General features: G+C 43.2%; 1 protein-coding gene and 1 long non-coding RNA gene across 2 annotated transcripts in view; both read right to left on the bottom strand.

The window, feature by feature from the left end:
* LOC310774281 (transmembrane protein 131-like) overlaps positions 1-13,066 on the bottom strand; it is a gene marked incomplete at its 5' end in the record, with an annotated part of 80,124 nt that extends 67,058 nt beyond the window's left edge. The window contains 3 exons of the mRNA XM_083634324.1: positions 3,181-3,215; positions 6,741-6,802; positions 12,928-13,066. Coding sequence (XP_083490450.1) covers positions 3,181-3,215; positions 6,741-6,802; positions 12,928-13,066 — 236 coding nt within the window. The remainder of the gene's footprint in view (positions 1-3,180; positions 3,216-6,740; positions 6,803-12,927) is intronic.
* A 4,252-nt stretch (positions 13,067-17,318) lies between these two features.
* On the bottom strand, positions 17,319-19,053 carry LOC310774095. Its single transcript, XR_014552577.1, has 3 exons — positions 18,633-19,053; positions 18,362-18,497; positions 17,319-17,676 (listed from the first exon to the last, which is right to left on the bottom strand). It is a non-coding gene; the product is annotated as an uncharacterized lncRNA (long non-coding RNA).
* Between the last annotated feature and the right edge of the window lie 948 nt (positions 19,054-20,001).

Raw genomic sequence — 20,001 nt, forward strand, 5'->3', positions numbered from 1 at the left:
TAAGTAAGAGGCTGGAAATGTCCATTCCTCATTTATGGTCAGAAAGTCACGGTTTCACTTCCTGACAGACAGTGTTCTCCACAGGAGCACAGTCTAGCTAAGCTAGGCCTACACCAGGTTTTAAGAGTGGAGTCTCCAAGCTTTAGCTTCAGGGTCCAAAATGTACTGTTTGGCTTACCTGCCCAGGTGGCTGGTAGATGAAAAAGAATTACCGGCCAGCCCCGGGACACGTACTGTAGCCTATTGCAACTACCTGGTAAGCCTTTACTTGTTCCACAACACTGTGTTGTCTGCTAGAAGAGCAGCTAATGGTAACCTACAAGTTGAACAGAAAGTTTTGTTAGCATAATGCAGGTGTGCCTTACCGGAAGTGCTCGGGCTTGGGGGCCACAACGGGGTCTAACCGTAACCCTAACCCCGATTCATATTTTTTATGTATATCGTCTGGTAACATCAGTAGCTTTGCGTTAGCTTGTTAGCAAATCTAAAGCTGTCGGCCATTTTGCCCACGTTAATCCCACCACGTGCCCGACACATAGAGCCAATCAATCCCCCCCGATGTTTTTTTTCATTCACTGAGCCTCCCCTGAATCCGTTTGGAGCCCCAATGACAACATAGCTCAAAGACATTCAGCGAACCAATCACAACACAGGTCAAAGACATTCAGTGACCCAATCACAACACAGCTCAGAGACATTCAGTGAACCAATCACAACACAGCTCAGAGACATTCAGTGAACCAATCACAACACAGCTCAAATACATTCAGTGAACCAATCACAACACAGCTCAGAGACATTCAGTGAACCAATCACAACACAGCTCAAAGACATTCAGTGACCCAATCACAACACAGCTCAAAGACATTCAGTGAACCAATCACAACACAGCTCAGAGACATTCAGTGAACCAATCACAACACAGCTCAAAGAGATTCAGTGAACCAATCACAACACAGCTCAAAGACATTCAGTGACCCAATCACAACACAGCTCAAAGACATTCAGTGAACCAATCACAACACAGCTCAGAGACATTCAGTGCACTTCCTTATTCAAAGGAAAAGAGGAATCCAGTCAGCCAAGGCCACGTTGGAATTAAGACAAGGTGTGCCACTATTACAGCATATTCCACCAGTATACAGTGCCAAAGTCACACCCTCTTCCTGGTTCAGCATGGAACCTCCCCATTCATTCTTCTATAGACGTTTTGAAAAATCCTTGTAAAAAAAATGGTTTTGCTTGGACAAACTAAGCCATTCAGCTATATTCAGAATGACGAGCGACCATAGACAGGGTTCATACAGCTTTTTAAGAATGAAATTTAAGCACTTTCAAGGGACCAAAATGTCCAGACTCTCAAAGCCTTTATCATCAAATTATTACTGTAAAGGCAATTGCGAAAAATTAAGTTTACAATATGCCTTTATACCCACAGCAATCAATGTATATTGTCACTGTTTATTTTACCAGCTGTTCATATTAACTTTCGTTGTACTGTGTTTTGATCATGATTATTTAATGCTTGCTAATTTCCAGAGTAACGGATCAACAGAGGACTTTATCGAGCTATTCTAGCCTTTTTTAGTGTGTCATTGTTTTCAACGTTTCACTTTGAAAGACCAGATTATTTTGAAAATCAAGCACCTTTCAAGCATATTTCTAACCTTGAAAACATGACGGTTAAAACCAAGCATTTTCTAAACTTTCGGACGGGCGGAAGGGGACCGGTGGGAATAGCGTGATCCTCCCACGTGCTACATCCTGCCGGTGAAGCTCCCCACTGTCAGGTGAAAAGAAGAGGCTGACAACTGCGCACGTGTTGGAGGAATCATGGTGCTAGTCTACAGCTCTCACCAGATCGGCAGAGGGGGTGGAGCCGCGACTGGGGCAGCAGGGGGAAATTGGTCCAAGTACAATTGGGGAGAAAATGGGGGGGGGGGGATCATGAAAAAAAAATGCTCTTTTTATAAGGATTGTATGAAACGTCTATTGGAAAATGAGTACAGAAATCTCTGCCGCAGGTCCCACAAACAATCTGACGATTCATCAAGCCTTTACAAAGCAAATCACACCTGGCCTAAACAGTGACAGGTGAGCTGATGGTGGGAATTAGGGATGTTCGAATTTGGCTTTTTTACCGATATCCGATATCCGATAATGTCCAACTCTTAATTTCCGATACCGATATCAACCGATACCGATATAAGCGGGCTTTTTTTCCACCAAAATTTCACGTAACAAGTTACATAATGTAGCTTAATGTAGCTGAAGAGTTTAATATATAATATGCATGTTGTGTTAAAGTTGTAAGTGTTAGAGAAGTGAGCTTGTGACCAGAAGGTCGTCGGTTCAATCCCCGGGACCGGCAGGATAAATCTGGGTGGGGAAAATGAAAAGGCAGCGCTTGCCCCTCCCTCATTACCACCACTGAGGTGCCCTTGAGCAAGGCCCTTAACCCCAACCGCTCCAGTGGAGCTGCTCAGTGGCCAACAGATCAGACTGTGGTTGTACTGGTCAGCTTCCAGGTATGAATGTGTGTGTGAATGTGAACAGGGCACTCCTGAAAAAGAGAGCATTGCTCTCAGTGAGACTCCCCCTGTATTTATAAAAAAAAAAAAAAAAAAAAAAAAAAATATCGGCATGAAAACCGATACCGATATTTTCCGATATCGATTTTTTTATGCTAATATCGGCCGATAATATCGGTAGGCCGATAATATCGGACATCCCTAGTGGGAATTCAACATTATTTTCAGTCCCAGGAACATTGTGCTGTGTGTAGACAGAGCAGGACAACACAGGCAGCAGAGCAGAGCGCATCAGAATCAAAGAAAACATATGCAAACATACGGTGTCGTTTCCCAGTGTAACCGCCACATCCATTCAGTAGTCGCATTCAATTCAGCCACTACTAGGTTTGTACTGCCTCTCCTCTGAGATTTTATAGTTTGGTCAAGTGTCAATCACATAAAGCGAGTTGAATTAAATCCCATCAATCGGCAGGAGGGTTACCAAAAAAATAATAATAATAATAATAATAATTAATAAATAACAACAACAACAACAACAACAACAACAACAACAACAACAATAATAATAAAGTTAAAAAGGATTTGTCAATTCTATTTGACCAAGATCTAAGACCTACACCCAAAAGGAAAATTTCTAAAGTCTTACCTTTTGTGGTGATATGAATTTATGTCAGCCTCTGCCTGTAAAACAAATAAGAGGGGGGGGGGGGGGGCATCGTGAGAGACAAACAATGAATAGTGACGACAAGAGTCAAAGGCATGTCAATTATATGTACATCTAAACGGTCTCACTGGTGTCCATGCATATTACGTATCCACTCGGACATTCACTCAGTAGTATGGTGTCTGAGGTTTGTAAATTATATGTACGTCTAAACGGGCTCACTGGTGTTAAGGAGGTGTCACTCTGAGGTTAATTAGGGGTGCACGATACAGTATATCCACAATCATATCGGTATCTTACCGATGTTAAGTCTTTATATATCGGTCCGATGAGCAATAGAGTACCCGGACAGCTGAAACGTCACTCGAGTACTGACATTATGAAGGAGTACTCGAGTAACCGAGTACTCCCCCACATCCCTAGCTGTTAAGTGCAATTAAAATTAAATAAAAAATAAAGTGTTAAATAGCCCTACTTTCCAACAGCCATCACTGATATAGAGTGTTTGCCCTTTGCAGTATACAGAAAATACATTTTCTGGGATCCCATCCCACTTTTATCCAATCAGGAGGGAGGATCCCATCCGACTTTTGTCCAATCAGGAGAGAGGATTCCACACATTTATTTTCTGTGTACTGCAGAGTGGAGGAACTGGGAGACCCACATTAATAGTGACCAAACACTCGATATCAGTGATGGAAGAACAAAAGATATCACTTATGTCACCTTTGCTCAGTATGGGCCTTATGCTGGTAGTATTAAGTTGTCAATAAACATGAATTAGGAGGTTATTGAGGGAAAGCTCTTAGCCTAGTAGTTGTAGGAATATGATCATGCAGAATAAGGCATTAATACCTGCTTTATAATGACTAATAAACAGCCAATATGCTGCTAATATGCAGGCTAATAAGCAACTAGTTAAAGCTGATGTTTTTGTGTTAAAATAAGTGTGAAATGGCTCTATATTCTGACAGCAATCACTGAAATAAGAGGGTTTTTCAGTCACTTGGAACTCCCAACCCCCCCGCTGTGGTACTCTGTCTCTCTGCTGTAGCCCTGCAGGCAGGGCGGACGTATCTCCGCAAACCGTAACTCGTAGAGACTCACGAGTGGCGGCGTTGGATTCGTGGTGAGAAAACACATATAGCCATTTACTGGCATCGCGATCTGACCTTCCGTTTCCCAGAAAATGTAAACATTTCTCTGATTGGATAGTGGGAGGTCACCTTTAATGCAAAAAACATCGCTGACTGCAGCTTTAATGGTGAATACGTGTACCTTAATATAAAGTGTTATAGTGATGATTTGAAATCGAGTATGTGTTTTCTGACCGCTTTTCTGACAAGAGGCAAGCCAGTGAGTAGTACTGCTCGTCCATGCAACAGAGCAGACCTCAGTCAGCTTGACACTTTGCACGTCTGTAGGGTTCACACTTTAGCACGCGGCTCACTTCCTTTTCCTGCCTGCTCTGTGGAGCTAAGAGAGGCCTGGGCTATGTTTCCAGGACGTGTTGGCTTCACACCAAGCATGCGCGGGGGCCGGGCTGTCTGATCGTTCAGACTGGAGCATTTAGACTTTTAGACTCTTTTAGCTCGCTGTGATGAGAACCGTGCCACTTGCAGGGTTGCACACATGTTTGTAATGATAAAGCACATTTCAAGCAATAAAGCAGAGAAGAGGGGAAAAAAGGGGTTTGCGACAAAAATGTATCCACCGCACGTTATCCTAGACGACCGGCGCATATTTGAGCTAAGAACGCCTACGAGAGAGCACAACAGCCAATGACACGGCTCAGCCGCTAGCAAAATGGCTGTATGCGTGGAGCAGCGATACTGTGGATAGGAAAAAAGTCTATAAGCACGAGGGTTGTTGCGATGTCAACCAAATAGCCATCGCGATGGTTCCACAGTGAAACATCGCGATGGACGATGGCGTCGTCATTATTAATGAATGATTTATGAAGTTGCTGCGGTGCCGTAATGCCGTTTGGCTCGGCTGAGCTCTACATGAGACCAGCAGGCTTGGATAGGCTACTACTACAACACACAGCCAGGCGACTGAAGCAGTGGCTGTCACTGCCAGCAATATTGAACGGCGCAAAACAAATAACGTTAACGTTATTTTATCCTGACCAACAACGTGTGTGTGTGTGTGTGGAATTTAACTAGCTGGCAGAAAACTGACAGAATTACTAGCGGATAACGTTAGTATTCGTGTGGGCTCAGTTTTTAACCTAACGGAGAGAGTTAAGTAAAGATAGAAACACAGCAGCAGCAGCCTACAGTATGTAATGGAGGGCCTTCATGGAAATAGGCGAGTTAAATTCACAGTTGAAGACTTGTTGTAACATTACTGACTTTCGGTGAAAACAGGAAAGAACGTGAAGTTTCTTCTTTATCGTAACATTTTCACAACAACACAACCAACTTCTGCTTATCCTCCCCTCCCCCTCCCCATCCACTCTACTGCTTCCCTGAACTGGGTGCGCTTGTTTGATGCCGCCAGCGCGTCTCGGTGAGTGGAATTGGCTTCTTTTTCTTTTTTTTTAGGCAAAATTGTAATTCGAACAGATAATTAATCATGATGGTCCATTAATCGAGAAAACAATCGACAGATAACATCATGAAAATAATGGTCAGTTGCAGCCCTATTCTGCTGTGAGACCCCTTTCTAAATTTGGAAATTACAAGTAAAACGAACAGCATGTACAAAAATCCCTCCTCTAGGTACAGGTTATCAGAGTTTCAAAAGGACTAGAGGGCACTGTGGAAAACGGGCTTAAGCCCTCGTTCACTTCACACCATACGCCAAAGCCACGCTGAAGCCACGCAGCACTATGGCAGTTTCATTTCGTTTCCTTGTTAACAGGCGAGACCGTTCACACCAGCCGCACACCACGCCACGCGGCAGCGCCAGCGATAGTTTCAGCTTCTGTTCTATTTTTCAAGCTTGCAGCACCCGAGCTGCCAGGCATGAAGTCAATGCAAGTTGTGAGCGGAGGGAGTGTGCGAACCGAGCGAGGCGCTGAAGTAAAGGGGAGTGCTTCTGCTGTGACCGGTTTAGCGCGGCACTCGGCTTCTGTTAAGCGCTGCTTCTGAATAGCGCCTGGTGTGAGCCGAGGGTAACCACCATGGCCAGTGGATACAGAGGTTTTATGTGGCGTCTGTGCACCCCATTACCACTGCATTGACCTTGGCACGCTGTAGTCTCAGCTAATGATAAAGTCGAGCAGAGGAAACGAGCGCTAGATGTTGAGAGGATGTTGTTGGTCTGACTCTGAACGTTTCTCCCGCTGACACACCGACCTGATAGTTTATCATGACGACGAGTGCTTTCTTTTTATTTTTTTGATCAATTCTTTTATTGGTTCAAATGTTTTGGCAGAAAAGAAGAAAAACATAAGAAGCACAAACCTCTACGATAAACACACAAAATGCATACAAAACAAATCCACTCATAACATAAACCCCCTCCCCGCAGGAGAGGGATGAGTGCTTTGTTGAAGATAAACAAGAAGGCGGAGCCCTCATCTTAGATCTTACCTGTAGGAGGCCTTCATCGCCGAAGTGAAACACCTCTAAAATGGTGTCTGTCTGAATGAAGGCTGTGGAGAAAAGAGTGATCAACGGTCAAACCCAGTGGAAAGAAAACACAGGGGTGGCATAGTGTAGGCCGGGGGTTCTCAACGTGGGGTACGATGACCACCAGGGTCTTGTTAAACCTACGTCACTATTATTTAATTTGCAAGAAGTTAAAGGGGCACTTCACTAAAAAAATACAGATTTATTTTGCACATGATCTCACACACATTGCAGACATTCATTTTTAGTTTGACATTATTTTCATGGAGAGTTGACTCGAGTTAAGTTGAGAACCAGCGATGTCATCACAATTCATTGTCATTATTTAGTACGTGTAATTAATATGACATAGGGTCACTGTCCCCACGCGTCGAAGCAGTCGACGTCATCGACTGCGTCATTGCGTCGACTTTCTTTAACGTGCATCAATGCAGGGCTGTCCTCTAAAAGTCGAATCATCACTCGAGACGAGAGACCCCTGAGTCGATAGAGATTCCTCAAGTCGTTTTTCCCCCCATCTAAATTCCAATCTTAATTTCATTTGTTAAATTTATTGTCGTTTAGATTTATTTAGGCCTATTAGCTTTTGAGAAATAGGCTATAGAACTGTTGAAGTTGTTATCCATGTAGGCTAGGCTACATGTTTTCAAGGTGAAATACAAAATTGGGCTATAAGAGCTTAATTTAAAGGAGACACATAAATACGTGTCCTGCCTCTCTCATTATTCAGACAAATGTATTATCCAATAGCCCGACGTTGGCAATTCAAATCTTGCATGATAGAGTCTCTTATTGATTTTTAAATGCTCAAAAATATGTCCCCATCACTCTGTTGCATTGACTGTTAATGGGGTCGAAATAGGGCTGCAACAACTAATCGATTAAATCGATTAAAATCGATGATCAAATTCGTTGGCAACGAATTTGATTATCGATTCGTTGCCTCGCGATTAGTTGGACCGCAGAGCCATCTGTTTTGTTGATAAAAAACAACAGCTGATCGCAGCTGCTGCGGCGCAGTGCTGGCTACGTCACTCCCTGGCCCCGCTGTCGCGGAGCCGACTACGTCACTCGCCTTGCGCACGCGCAGTAAACGACAAACAACTTGGAAACATGGCCGAGGAGAAAGCAGCTTGACCCAAAACTTAGCAAGTTTGGGAGCACTTCATATGAACTGGAAATAAAAAGTCTGTTACGTGCAAAATGTGCAAAGCCGATCTTGCATGGCATGGCACCACAACGGCCCTGCGTGAACACCTTAAACGCAAACATGTTGGATCATTGGATGGTGCCAAGGGAGCTCAGCAGCGGGGTAAGTTAACGTACGTTAACTTACGTTATTCTACTACAAACTCGATATGCATGTAAACTAGTGTTACATTATTAGACCCATGTGTATTGTTGTTTGAAGTGGAAATGTTCGTCTCACAGCAGATAGTTTGTTTTGTTTATCTAACGTTAACAGTCGACGCGCATTCCGCCCGCATCCAGGTCGACAACATTAACGTTATAGCCGACCGGCTAGTTAACGTTACGTTAACTTGCTAACGTTAGTGGTAGAGCAGACAGCAGATAGTTTGTTTTGTTTATCTAACATTAACAGTCGATGCGCATTCCGCCCGCATCCAGGTCGACAACATTAACGTTATAGCCGACCGGCTAGTTAACGTTACGTTAACTTGCTAACGTTAGTGGTAGAGCAGACTTGGTCTGTAAACTAAGGCTAAAAGAGATGTTGTTGTCCCTTGTTCATTGGTGTGTGTGTGTGTGTGCGCGCATCTTAATGTAAGGAGTGAGCTAAGACAAATTTCATTTGAGGCTTCTGTTATATAAAGGCCTTCTTTAAGCAATTATCAACTAAATCGTCAATGAGTGAGTTTTATTGAGTTTTATGTTAATAGTGCTGTTAGGCATACTCGCTCATACTGTCTTTCTCATTTCAGAAAAAAACAACTCACCATGAGGCGTTTCGTTGTGGGGAATGCGGCTTGTACACCAAGGCAAGCAGCCATCATGACAGACAGTGTCCTGAACATGCTGGTCACCGACATGAGGCCCATGTCAATGGTTGGAGATGCAGGCTTCATTGCCATGATTAACACCCTCCACCCTGGCTACACTCTTCCTTCAAGAACATTCTTCACAAAACTGATGGAGCGAAAATATGAAGACACATTCCAGGAGCAGGTCCGTTAAAGCACTTTATTTAAGAAGATATGAAGATATCTGGAGGGAGGAGAGGGGAGGTGAAGTGGGGAAGGGCTAAAGGAAGTAGGCAGTGAAGGAGAGAGGAAGTAAAGTGGTGAAGGGCTAAAGGAAGTAGGCAGTGAAAGAGGAGGTGAAGGGCTGAAGGAAGGCGGCAGTGAAGGAGAGGGGAGGTGAAGGGGTGAATCTGTTATCTTCAATTTAACTTTTGTGTTTTAAATTTAACTGTGATTTTGTGATTCCCATTTTTCTTTGCAAGTTTGAAAGAAACCAGTGTGAATACAGTATACTATAAACAAGAGGGGACAAAGAAAAAAGATGTACCACCAAAAAAACCTCTTCATTTTCTTTGCCAGTTTAAAATAAAGTTTACCACTGAATACAGTAGAAGAGGGGACAAAGAAAAAAGATGTACCACACTGATGGACAGTCAATGTCAGAAAAAAGAAAAATAGCACTCGTTCGGTTCATGTTCTTGAGTAAATAAAAACAGTTTTCTACAATTTAACTTGGTTGTGGTTTCCCCCTTTTTGTATGCAAGTTTGAAGTGTTCCAATATAAACCACTAATGAATACAGTATAAACAAGAATGTTTTGATGCAGACTTATGTTGCAGGGACTACTAGAATCATCGTAATGTTGGAATTGTATGCATCAAAGGGTTAAATCGAGCATTTCTGAGCGATTTCAATATATCCGATTAATCGATTAATCGACAACTAACCCTACTGATTAATCGATTATCAAAATAATCGTTAGTTGCAGCCCTAGGTCGAAATAATCACTCAAGATATACATGTCTTCTTTTTTTTGTATAGAATAGTTGAATATTCGTATTGGGACAGTCGAATGATTTAATTAATGATTTATGAAGTCGTTGCGGTGTCGTTTGGCTGTGCCGCTGAAATGCACGTTCACAACAGGACAGCTGAGCTCCGGCATGCCAAACACCAGCAGGCTTGGATAGGCTACTACTACAGCACAGAGGCAGGCGACTGAAACAGCAGGATATCACTATCAGTCAGTTAGTGATATCCTGACCAACAACGTGTGTGTGTGTGTGTGTGTGTGTGTGTGTGTGTGTGTGTGTGTGTGTGTGTTGAATTTAAGTAGCTGGCAGGAAATGGACAGAATTACTGGCGGATAACGTTAGTATTCGTGTGGGCTCAGCTTTGAACCTAACATTATGCTAAGGAGAGATAAAAACACAGCAGCAGCCTATGCAATCGAGCAACTTCCACAGTTGAAGACTTGTAACATTGCTCACATTGGGTTGAAAACAGGAAAAGAACGTGAAGTTTCTTCTTTATCTTAACATTTTCACAACAACACAACCGACTTCTGCTTATCCTGATCGCCTCCCCGCTCTACCACTTCTCTGAACTGGGCACAGGGTGGGCTTGTTTAACACCGCCCGCGCGTCCCCCGCGTCTCGCGGTTGAGTGGAATTGGTCTTTTTTAGTATTAAATCTGCAACATTTTAATTAGAACAGATAATGTATCATGATGGTCCGACGTAGGAGGCTCAGAGGTCGATGGGGGTCGTCGGCCCATCGACGATGTGTGAGATCGTGTGCAAAATAAATCTGCATTGTTTTTCGGTGAAGTGGCCTTTTAGAGAATGTAGAAGAATGACTGTTTTGATCACAGTCTCTGTTTTGTCTCTTATTACTTAAAGATAGTTGTGGATTTCTGGAGAAAATCAAATCCAACAGCAAAAATATTCTCCGATTTGGGTCTGAGAGACTAAATGTCATCAAATGGGACTAATGTGGACTACATTGTCTTTGATATGAAAAGAGTTGAGAATCACTGGCATTCGTGAGGTCACTCTGATGTCACGCGAGCAAGGGGGGGCAGCACGTGACGGGACCCGGAACTGGGCTCATTCAAAACAATGAGCGCAGATGTGAATTTTGTAAAATAGGCACTCAATTCCTAGCCTGCCCTGCAGCTCGCCGAGCTGGCCCTGCAGCTTGTATACGCAGCTCGGCCGTTGCGCGGCCTCCCCCGCCATGCAGCTCGACCGCTGTGCGGGTTCACGTGCTCTTATGACATCACTGATGATGTCACAATGCCTATGACATCATCAGTGATGTCACAATGCACATTGCTCAAGTGACATCACTGATGACATCATCAGTGATTTATGATATCACTGATGACATCATCAGTGGGACAAAAACTTTAAACAGAGAACAGAGAAACATTGTCCACATTGCCACATTGCTATCGCTCTCTCTCTCTGAGAGATAAATAAGACATGTACATGGTCTGAGCTTCGGTTTTTAGCCCGAATATTAGAAAAGACCCCACTGAATTATAACAGGTCTAAAATCATGTTATTATAGCAGTCGGGCGCACTTTAGTGACAAGCAAGACAACAGTAAAACGGACAGGTTTTTGTATTGAGTTTGGCGTCAGTGGGCATAACCCATAAGAGAGCGAGCCTCGTACCCCCAGCGTTGCATAGCAACAACACAGGAAGTAACTACAGAGTGACCTTACGAATAGGCTACATACAACTGTTTCAGCCATTGTAACAAAAAACACTCCAACAACACAGCTTGGAGAGGCAAAGAGGCCATTTACACCTGGCACTAACATTCATTTCCTGTGATCAGATTGCAATCGGATAGTGCTTGACACATTAACCTGATTACATTTACACCTGGTATTAATATATGTCTCCACCAGTGTCCACATTGAGATCCGATTGTGATGTGTTCAGGCAAGCTCCTTAGAGAAGGGAGGCAGAAAAACAGTTGTATGTGGATTGAGAGGATGCATTCTTTTACACTTGTGTTCAATGTGGGCCAGATGTGTTTTAGCGGGACAGATCACAATCTGTCCTCAATGTGTCTTGGGGGCATTTACACATGTACTTTCAAGTTGTCAGGCACTATCCGATTGCAATCTGATCGCAGAAAATGCATGTTAGTGCCAGGTTTAAATGGCTTCAAAGTTGGCTCAAACTATTTCCTGCACTAAGTTACTCACAGTACAGGAAGAAACAGACAAACTGCGTGTGTTCTCAAAGGAACTGTTGCTCATTGCACTGTTCACTAACGCTAATTTGTCTCACAATCATCATAGTAGACCTAGACTTGTCATTACAAATACTTCAACATTCTGTAGCACTTGACAACTCAGTGTCCCAATCAGCTAACGTTAACGTTACCTGAAGTGATTGCACCTATCATAACATTAACCTCATTCACCAGAAAAAGGTGCGATTTGGTCATTTTCCAAACAAAGCAAACTCTACCAAACACTAGCTCGCCAAATCCCCGTTTGGACTGAACAGTGGTGGACTTGACAGCAGAACGTGTTTTACAGCAGTAACTTGGAGGTAGGTAGCTAAGCTAAACTGTCCTGTTTGGACTTCAACCAAAGAGAATTGAAAGCGAGAGTCGACCCATCCAGTGCGTTTTTGTAAACAGCACTGCCGCGCCATATTGGCCTGAAAAACGTCTCTTTGCGCCAATGGGACAACAGCAGAGCGTTCATCAGAACCATGACAGCCAATCAGAGGTGGCCTAGTCTCTCCAAAATGGCGAATTTGCTGTCCGCTGATGCTGTAAGGGAACAACCCAACAATCGTCAGTTCTTAGCAATGAAAGTTATTTGCTTCAACTCTCAACTAATGCTAGCTAGCTCCTCACAACAAGTGACTGTGCCGACGAGTAAACAAGAGAATAACTGTTACCAACAAGCAAGCTCCACTTGACCGCAGCCATGTTCGACAAAATGAAAAGAATTGCCAACTCGCTGTGAAGTGACTGTCTCTGTCACTAAAAGGAGAAGCTAGCTGTCACTTTCCAAACTCTAAGCAGCACTAGTGTCCAGGCTAAAGCTAACTTCCCTGCGAGCTAATGGCTACCTACACAACACAGCTGAAGTTGTACCCGGGGTGTAATCAGCGCTCTGTGTAAACACTCACCTTGTTTGTTTGCCTGAGCCGCTTCAAATAAAGCGACACATAAGATCCGAAACAGCAGGAGACATCTCCATGATCTGCCTGACCTCCACCTGGCTCTGGAGAACTTTGTGGAAGTCGCTGCTGTGTGTGGCTGCGCCATTCTTCATCTCTGTCTGGTCTGTGCGCAACACGGACAGCGTGTTCAACATGACAGCGCTGTGACGAGCAGCTGGAGAGAGGGGGCGGGGCGAGGGGAGGGGGAGGGGGGCGGGGCGAGACAGACAGACAGACAGGCAGAGTTACTCAAGTAAAAGTGAAAATTACAATCTATCCATCTATCAGGCTACATGTTTTGGCAATGTGGGCAATGTTTGTTCTCAGTTCTCTGTTTCAATTTCTGTCCTACTGATGATCTCAAGTGATGTCATCAGTGACAGGGATGTATTACCGAATGGGCCCAGGCCCAGGGGCCCAAGAGCTCAGGGGGCCCATAACCCAGAGCCTCTTCACAGGGTCACCGCGTCTCTTGCCCAGGCCTGGGACGAACTGATCCCTGATGTGATTCCCAACCAGTGGTACGTGTACCCCATAGGGGTACTTGAATCTTGCAGGGGGTACTAGGCTACTTGCAAAGATTTGGGATTACAATTTATTTCCAAAATTATGGGATTGGGGGGGGGGGGGGGGGGGGGGGTCATTTCAAAAGTAATTTTCTAAGCCCATTGTTAAAATAGCATGTGCACGCCGCAACTATAGTTCCCCCAACAGGTGTCAACTGTTACATTACTGATAAATGGCTCTAAAACGTCCAGTTGCTGTCACACCAGATTCAGGTTTAGGGGAGCCAGGTTACAAAAGGAAAAAGGAAGCCATGCCCACACACCAGCAGTTCAGTGAAAAATATATTTTGTATGGATTTACTTGTATGTCTGCATATTACACTAAAAGTTATACAACACATTTAGGAGCTTCATCAACAGGCATAAGTGAGGTGGTACTATTGCATGGCAAAACAGCTCAAGGGGTACATAAGACAAAAAAAGGTTGGGAACCACTGTGATATGCTATTCAAAATAGTTGTCCAAGTCTAGATGAGGATAAAAACCCACAATCTTGTCTCCATCCATACTTTGTATCTCTCTTCCACTATTTTCCTTGTTATCTCTCTCATGATAAATTCCCACATCGCCCTGCGGTAAATTACCCATGTATGTTTAATACATTTTTGAACCCTGTGGTGCAAAAGAAAAGGTATAGAGAGGAGGTACGAAGGGGAGGGTGGTAGCAAAGGCAAGTGTGAACAAACGGGGGAGAGTTTCAAGCAGAACTAGGGTTGAATTTAAAAAGAGGAAGGGTGGCTGAGAAGAAGTAACAAAGAAAGGAGATTGTTTGGTAAATGAGTTGTGACACTTTGGGGGCTCTTCTCCTTCCTCTATCTGCTTCTCATCATCCTCAGGATATTATGACACACACTGCCTGCCTGCGCGCATAGATACCACATGGACACACACACACACACACACACACACACACACACGCACACACACACACACACACACACACACACACACTCAGTCTCAAGAGTCTCCATATCGTAATTTCAGTTGGCTAGGTCTCACCCTGGCACACAACCAGGCAGTAAGACAAATCAACCCAGAAACTGTGTCTGACTGTCTTAATGGTCACCTTGTATACAGTAGTGACAATGCATTATGGAAGTCAAATGGTTAAATAAGATTGCTTTATGTAGGGGAGAGCAGAGCATGTGGTCACACTATTTGCTCATTGGTGTATTTCTCACTAGTGCCTTACTACTGAGAAACAATATTTTTCGGGAACACTTTATAATAACTGTAGACTACGAAACACTAAATAGGCTACTTAGTTCTTCAATATACTGATGCGCACATTCCTTTCTTTACTTTGAGTCTCTTTTAGTCCAGCACCAGTTTTTTCAACTGGTGGGGGGATGTGTGGGGATGTTACAGTATTTAGGACACCAACCCTATACTTTTGACATGTTCCATAAGTTTATGGACAATTAGAGGGTTATTGTGCTTTGGGCTTTAATTAAGTGTACCTGCAAGCCTGCATTAGATACAGGTGAGTTTATTTCTTGTTATTGTGCTGTTGGCTTTGATGGCTTTGGTTTTCAGGTGGCTGTGCTGTAAATCCTGTTGAGATGCAGGTGAGTGTATGTCTTAGTTATTATTCTGCCCTTAATTGTGCGTATGGGCACTGTGAGGGGGACCCTTTATGCATCCAGGCCCAGGGGCCCGTCAAGTCATAATCCGCCTATGGTGATGTCACTTGAGCAATTGTGCATTGTGACTTCACTGATGATGTCATCAGTGACATCATCAGCATTGTGACATCACTGATGATGTCATCAGTGATGTCATAAGTCACTGATGATGTCATCAGTGGTGTCATAAGTCACTGATGATGTCATCAGTGGTGTCATAAGACACTGATGATGTCATCAGTGATGTCATAAGACTGATATGTAAACTTAAGGGGCACACACACTCACACACACACACACCCGCATGCATGTAAACTTAAGGGCAATAACATTTTGTGAGCAACAGACAATGGCAATAGAGCAGGTGAGGCCACACAGCAGCCAAGAAGTGGGCGAGGCCACGCAGCGGGCACGCAGCGGGCCACCGAGCCCGCGCAGCGGGTAAGCCTAGGATTCGAACGCGTGAGATGCCTATAGTTTGAGAGAACTACTGAAGTAAAAGTGAAAAAGTGCCTGTTTAGCCCCTTTTCATTGCAACCGTTCTGCGGTGGTAAAGCAGGTGTAATCAATAGCATTGATGAGGCACCTATGAAATGGAACCAATAGGCCTACTGTTTCTATAGGCACTTAATTTTGTGCACTTTAATATCCTGCATTTTAAATCTGAGCCAGATGATTCGGGCCTATCAACAAGTGTATTTCTCCCTTTTATTTTATTCTTTTACTCTTTTATATCTAAATCTTTTTTTTTTTATTGTCGATGTGATTTGTTATGTTTTTATGTTTTTAAGCTCCTTGCACCCCAATTCGAATGTAGTTTCTACTGCAATTGGTAAATAAACTGACTGACTCTCTCTGATGGGTAGGTTACACCTGCTTTACTTCCTGCTTTACGCCTCAAAACGGTTGCCGTGAAAATCTCCCACTCTCTCTCCAGCATTCACTCTCTTCCTCACCTACACTCTTAAAACTACTGGGCTAAAAAACAACCCAACCTTAACCCCCCCCCTGGGTCACTATTGGACAGGACACATGGTGGGCTGATTTAGCCCAGGTGCTGGGTTTTACTATTTAGCCCATAATACTGGGTTGTTCATTTGACCCACCTAGTGAGTTACATTAATTCTATTGCTGGGTTATATTAACCATACATTGGGCTATTTGCTGGGGTGTTCATTTGACCCAACCTTGAGTGAAATTAACTTTATTGCTGGGTTAAACATTACCCATATTCTGGGCTATAATAATAATAATAATAATAATAATAATAATAATAGTTATTATATAACTATTATTATTATTATTATTGTTATTATTATTATTACAAATATTATTTTGTTTGATTAATAATAATTTCCCATAATCATACAAACACACTATACAAAAAAGGCCACTGTAAATGTGCATTTAATTACATTTTACAAAATGTACAGCTGCACAAGGGTACACACAAAGCCATATACCTCTAATGTGGCTTTGTGTATACAGGCAGGCTAAATAAACCAACAAACAAATCACATTGCTCAGGTTTGGATGCATATAATCTCAGTATATCTACTTCCCTCAGTATCTTGCAAAATGGCTGTATATAAAAACACCAGTTGATGGAACAGCTTCTTAAACACAAACAGTGAATAGCATAAGCATAGCATAAAATCAGTGTATAAAAAAAATAAAATGTATCAATCTGTTTGTAACGTGGGCTTTGGGGACCACCAGGGGTCCTTGAGGGAGTTATAACTGATGAATTGTTAAACTTCAGCATTATTTCATTTACAAGACGTTGACACAATTAGAGAAAGTATAATACTGCAAGTATTTAGATTAGATTCTCTGTTCTCTCTCTACCTACATACCGTCATGGGCTTCTGGACAAAATGATATCTGACAATAAAAACATTCTCAGATTTGAGTTCAAGAGACTGTACATCTCTGTAGTGTATACATCTAAGGTCTGTACATCTAATGTGGACTGAATTAGGGGTCCTTGATATGAAAAAGGTTAAGAATCACTGCTTTAACACACACACATATACACACACACATCTATATATCAATATGTATATCTATATATCAATATCGATATCTATATATATCTATATATATATATATCTATATCTATATCTATATATAGATATAGATATATCTATATCTATATAGGTGCAGGTTGAAAACACTTGTCTTAAAGAATCAGATGGGGTCTCATGTCCGTCAATATGATACACCGCATGCTGGAGAAATTCCCAGGTGGGGAGGCACCGCTTGGTGTAATTGATGTCAAACACAAAGAAAGTCTTGAAACAAACATCTACAGCCTCCATCAAAGAGTCACTGTTTCGATGCCGTGGCCTGAAACATGGCACGTCTGGCACGTTGTCATCTTTTTCCCCATGATGGTGAAATCACTGGGTTGTCTGCATTATCCCCGCTCTGCTCACCTGCTCTGAGTTTTAGTCCACTTCAGGGCATGTCTCGGAGGCACAGCTGTGGTGACTGTGGTAGAAGGTAGATCCATCGCGTTTACACTGGGCAGCAAACAGACAAGAGGAAAAACATTTATTGGAATGCACTTTTTCCCCTCTAATGCTTGTATATTTTCCTGAGTGAAGGCATGAGTAGGAATAAAACACACATTTCTAACTAGAAGAACGACCGCACTGCGGATATATGCCTCCGCCAACAAGTGAGCAGTCGACATTCATGCATGTCCAGACTTGGATGTTTGAGCCAAATGTGAAGAAATTCAGGCGTTACTGAGAGATTGCATCGAGCTTGAAAATGGCGTTCGTGAGGTCACAGTGACCTTGACCTTTGGCCACCAAAATGTATTCCGTTCATCCTTGAGTCCACATGGATGTTTGAGCCAAATGTGATGAAATTCAGTCGAGGCGTTCCTGAGATATTGCGTTAACGAGGTAGAAAATGGCATTTGTTAGGTCCCAAATTTAATCAGTTCATCCTTGAGTCCAAGTGCATGTTTGAGCCAAATGTGATGAAATTCCTTCAAGGCGTTCTTGAGATATCGCGTTAACGAACATGGGACGGATGTACAGACAACCCGAAACCATAATGCCTCCGGCTCAGCTATCGCCAGCGGAGGCATAAATATGAGTCTGTGTCATCTCATATGTGTGATCTCATATGTGTGATCTCCTGACAAAGAGCCAGGGGTTAGTAGTAGTATTAGTCACAGTGAGAATGAGACTTCACCTGGCCTGGGCGGAGAGGCTACTGTGCTTTTGTGGCTGCTGACATGAGTGAAAGGACAGTCTGGCTTGGTGCACCTTGCATCATGTTCGGATGGACAAAGTGGCATTTATCCCAAAATTTGCAGGTGGGAAAAGTCCTACAGAAAAAAAAAAAACAAGACATAAATATTAATTAATTTTTAAGCAATTTAGCTCCACATTAAATTAAGTCTAATGCCTTGAGTGATTAAAAAAAATGCCTTTGTCCCTTTTTTGTTTGTTAAAAAACTCACTTGCACGGCATTGTCGAGTGATGGTACTGGTACAGACACTCGTCTCCACTTTTGAACTTGCAGAGCTCCAGAAGCTTCTGTTTCTTCAAAGGCGCACCGTCCTCCTCCCAGGGCTCAGTGTACATCGCATCTTCTGGGGAGAAAAGAGGAGAGAATGGAAGAGTGAAGGGATAGGAGGACAGAGATGATCTACAATATAGATGATAGATGATTAGCTAGTGAGGGCATTTATCTGTCTGTCTGTCCCCACATTAGACCAACCACAGCTCACACTGCTACGTGCATGACGTCAAACAGAACTGAATCCAAAAGGAGGCACAAGCAATGCTCAGCCCACCAAAAATGTTAATGTCTGCAAAAATAACCAAGCAAATATTAAAAGAAAAAAATCTATATCTTAGTTTAATGTAGATGCAAAGGAACATGCAATCAGCCTGCCACAAAACGCATCCCAGGAAAAGACCTAAATACCAACCTAAATTTACATGGGAAAAAATCGCCATGCACGGTGGTTGCATCCCTGTTTGTACTTGCTCAGTTCTTTGTACCATTTAATTTCTCAAGCACATTTAGCAATGTGCCTGTAATATGTGTTACGTTGAAGTAATGCTATGCCTAAGTTATATTGGATTTTAGAAATTCATACACAGATGCTGATTTTGTTGCAATGTTGTTATTTTTTTTCTATAGTGAAGTTTTGAGGTAGGAGGTGTTTTCCCCCTCTATAGGCTACATCTGTTGGTCTTTGCTTGGCTGCAGAAGCCCAGAGATTACTCCAGACCTAAGCCCCTTTTACACAGCCTGTGAAAGCCGCAATCACTGTGGCATCGTTACGCCTCGTCTCCTGTCTAAAAGTCACAGGAACGTAATAGAGTGTCATTTTGTTACGCCTTTCGTTCCGCCAGTGGAGGTAGTCATAGCACCGAATCGACATCTGTCTTAAAAAGTCCCCGCGGGAAGACAGATCGAAGCTCAGCTCATTCATTAAAAAAAGAAAAGAGGAAACCACCTCACACAGCAAGGTGAAAGGCATAAGTGAAAGTAAAAAAAGTAGCCTATACGATCCACGACTGCAACAGGAGGAATGCTCCGTGCCTACAGTTTATGAGTAAGTAGGTTAGGCTATTCACAATCTGGGACAGCCGTAGCTTTTTTTTAGGCTTCCTGTATGGGGTCCACCCGCTATGCCGACCACCCGCTATGCCGACCACCCGCAATGCCGACCTTAGGTTTAGGCGTGGGGGTGGGAGAGGTTAGGTTTTGGGTTAGGGTCTGGGGGAGGTTGTTTAGGCATGGGGGGAGGTTAGGTTTAGGCGTGGGGGTGGGAGAGGTTAGGTTTTGGGTTAGGGTCTGGGGGAGGTTAGGTTTA

This window comes from Poromitra crassiceps (genome assembly GCF_964638095.1).
Source record: "Poromitra crassiceps genome assembly, chromosome: 3".
NCBI lineage: Eukaryota > Metazoa > Chordata > Actinopteri > Beryciformes > Melamphaidae > Poromitra > Poromitra crassiceps.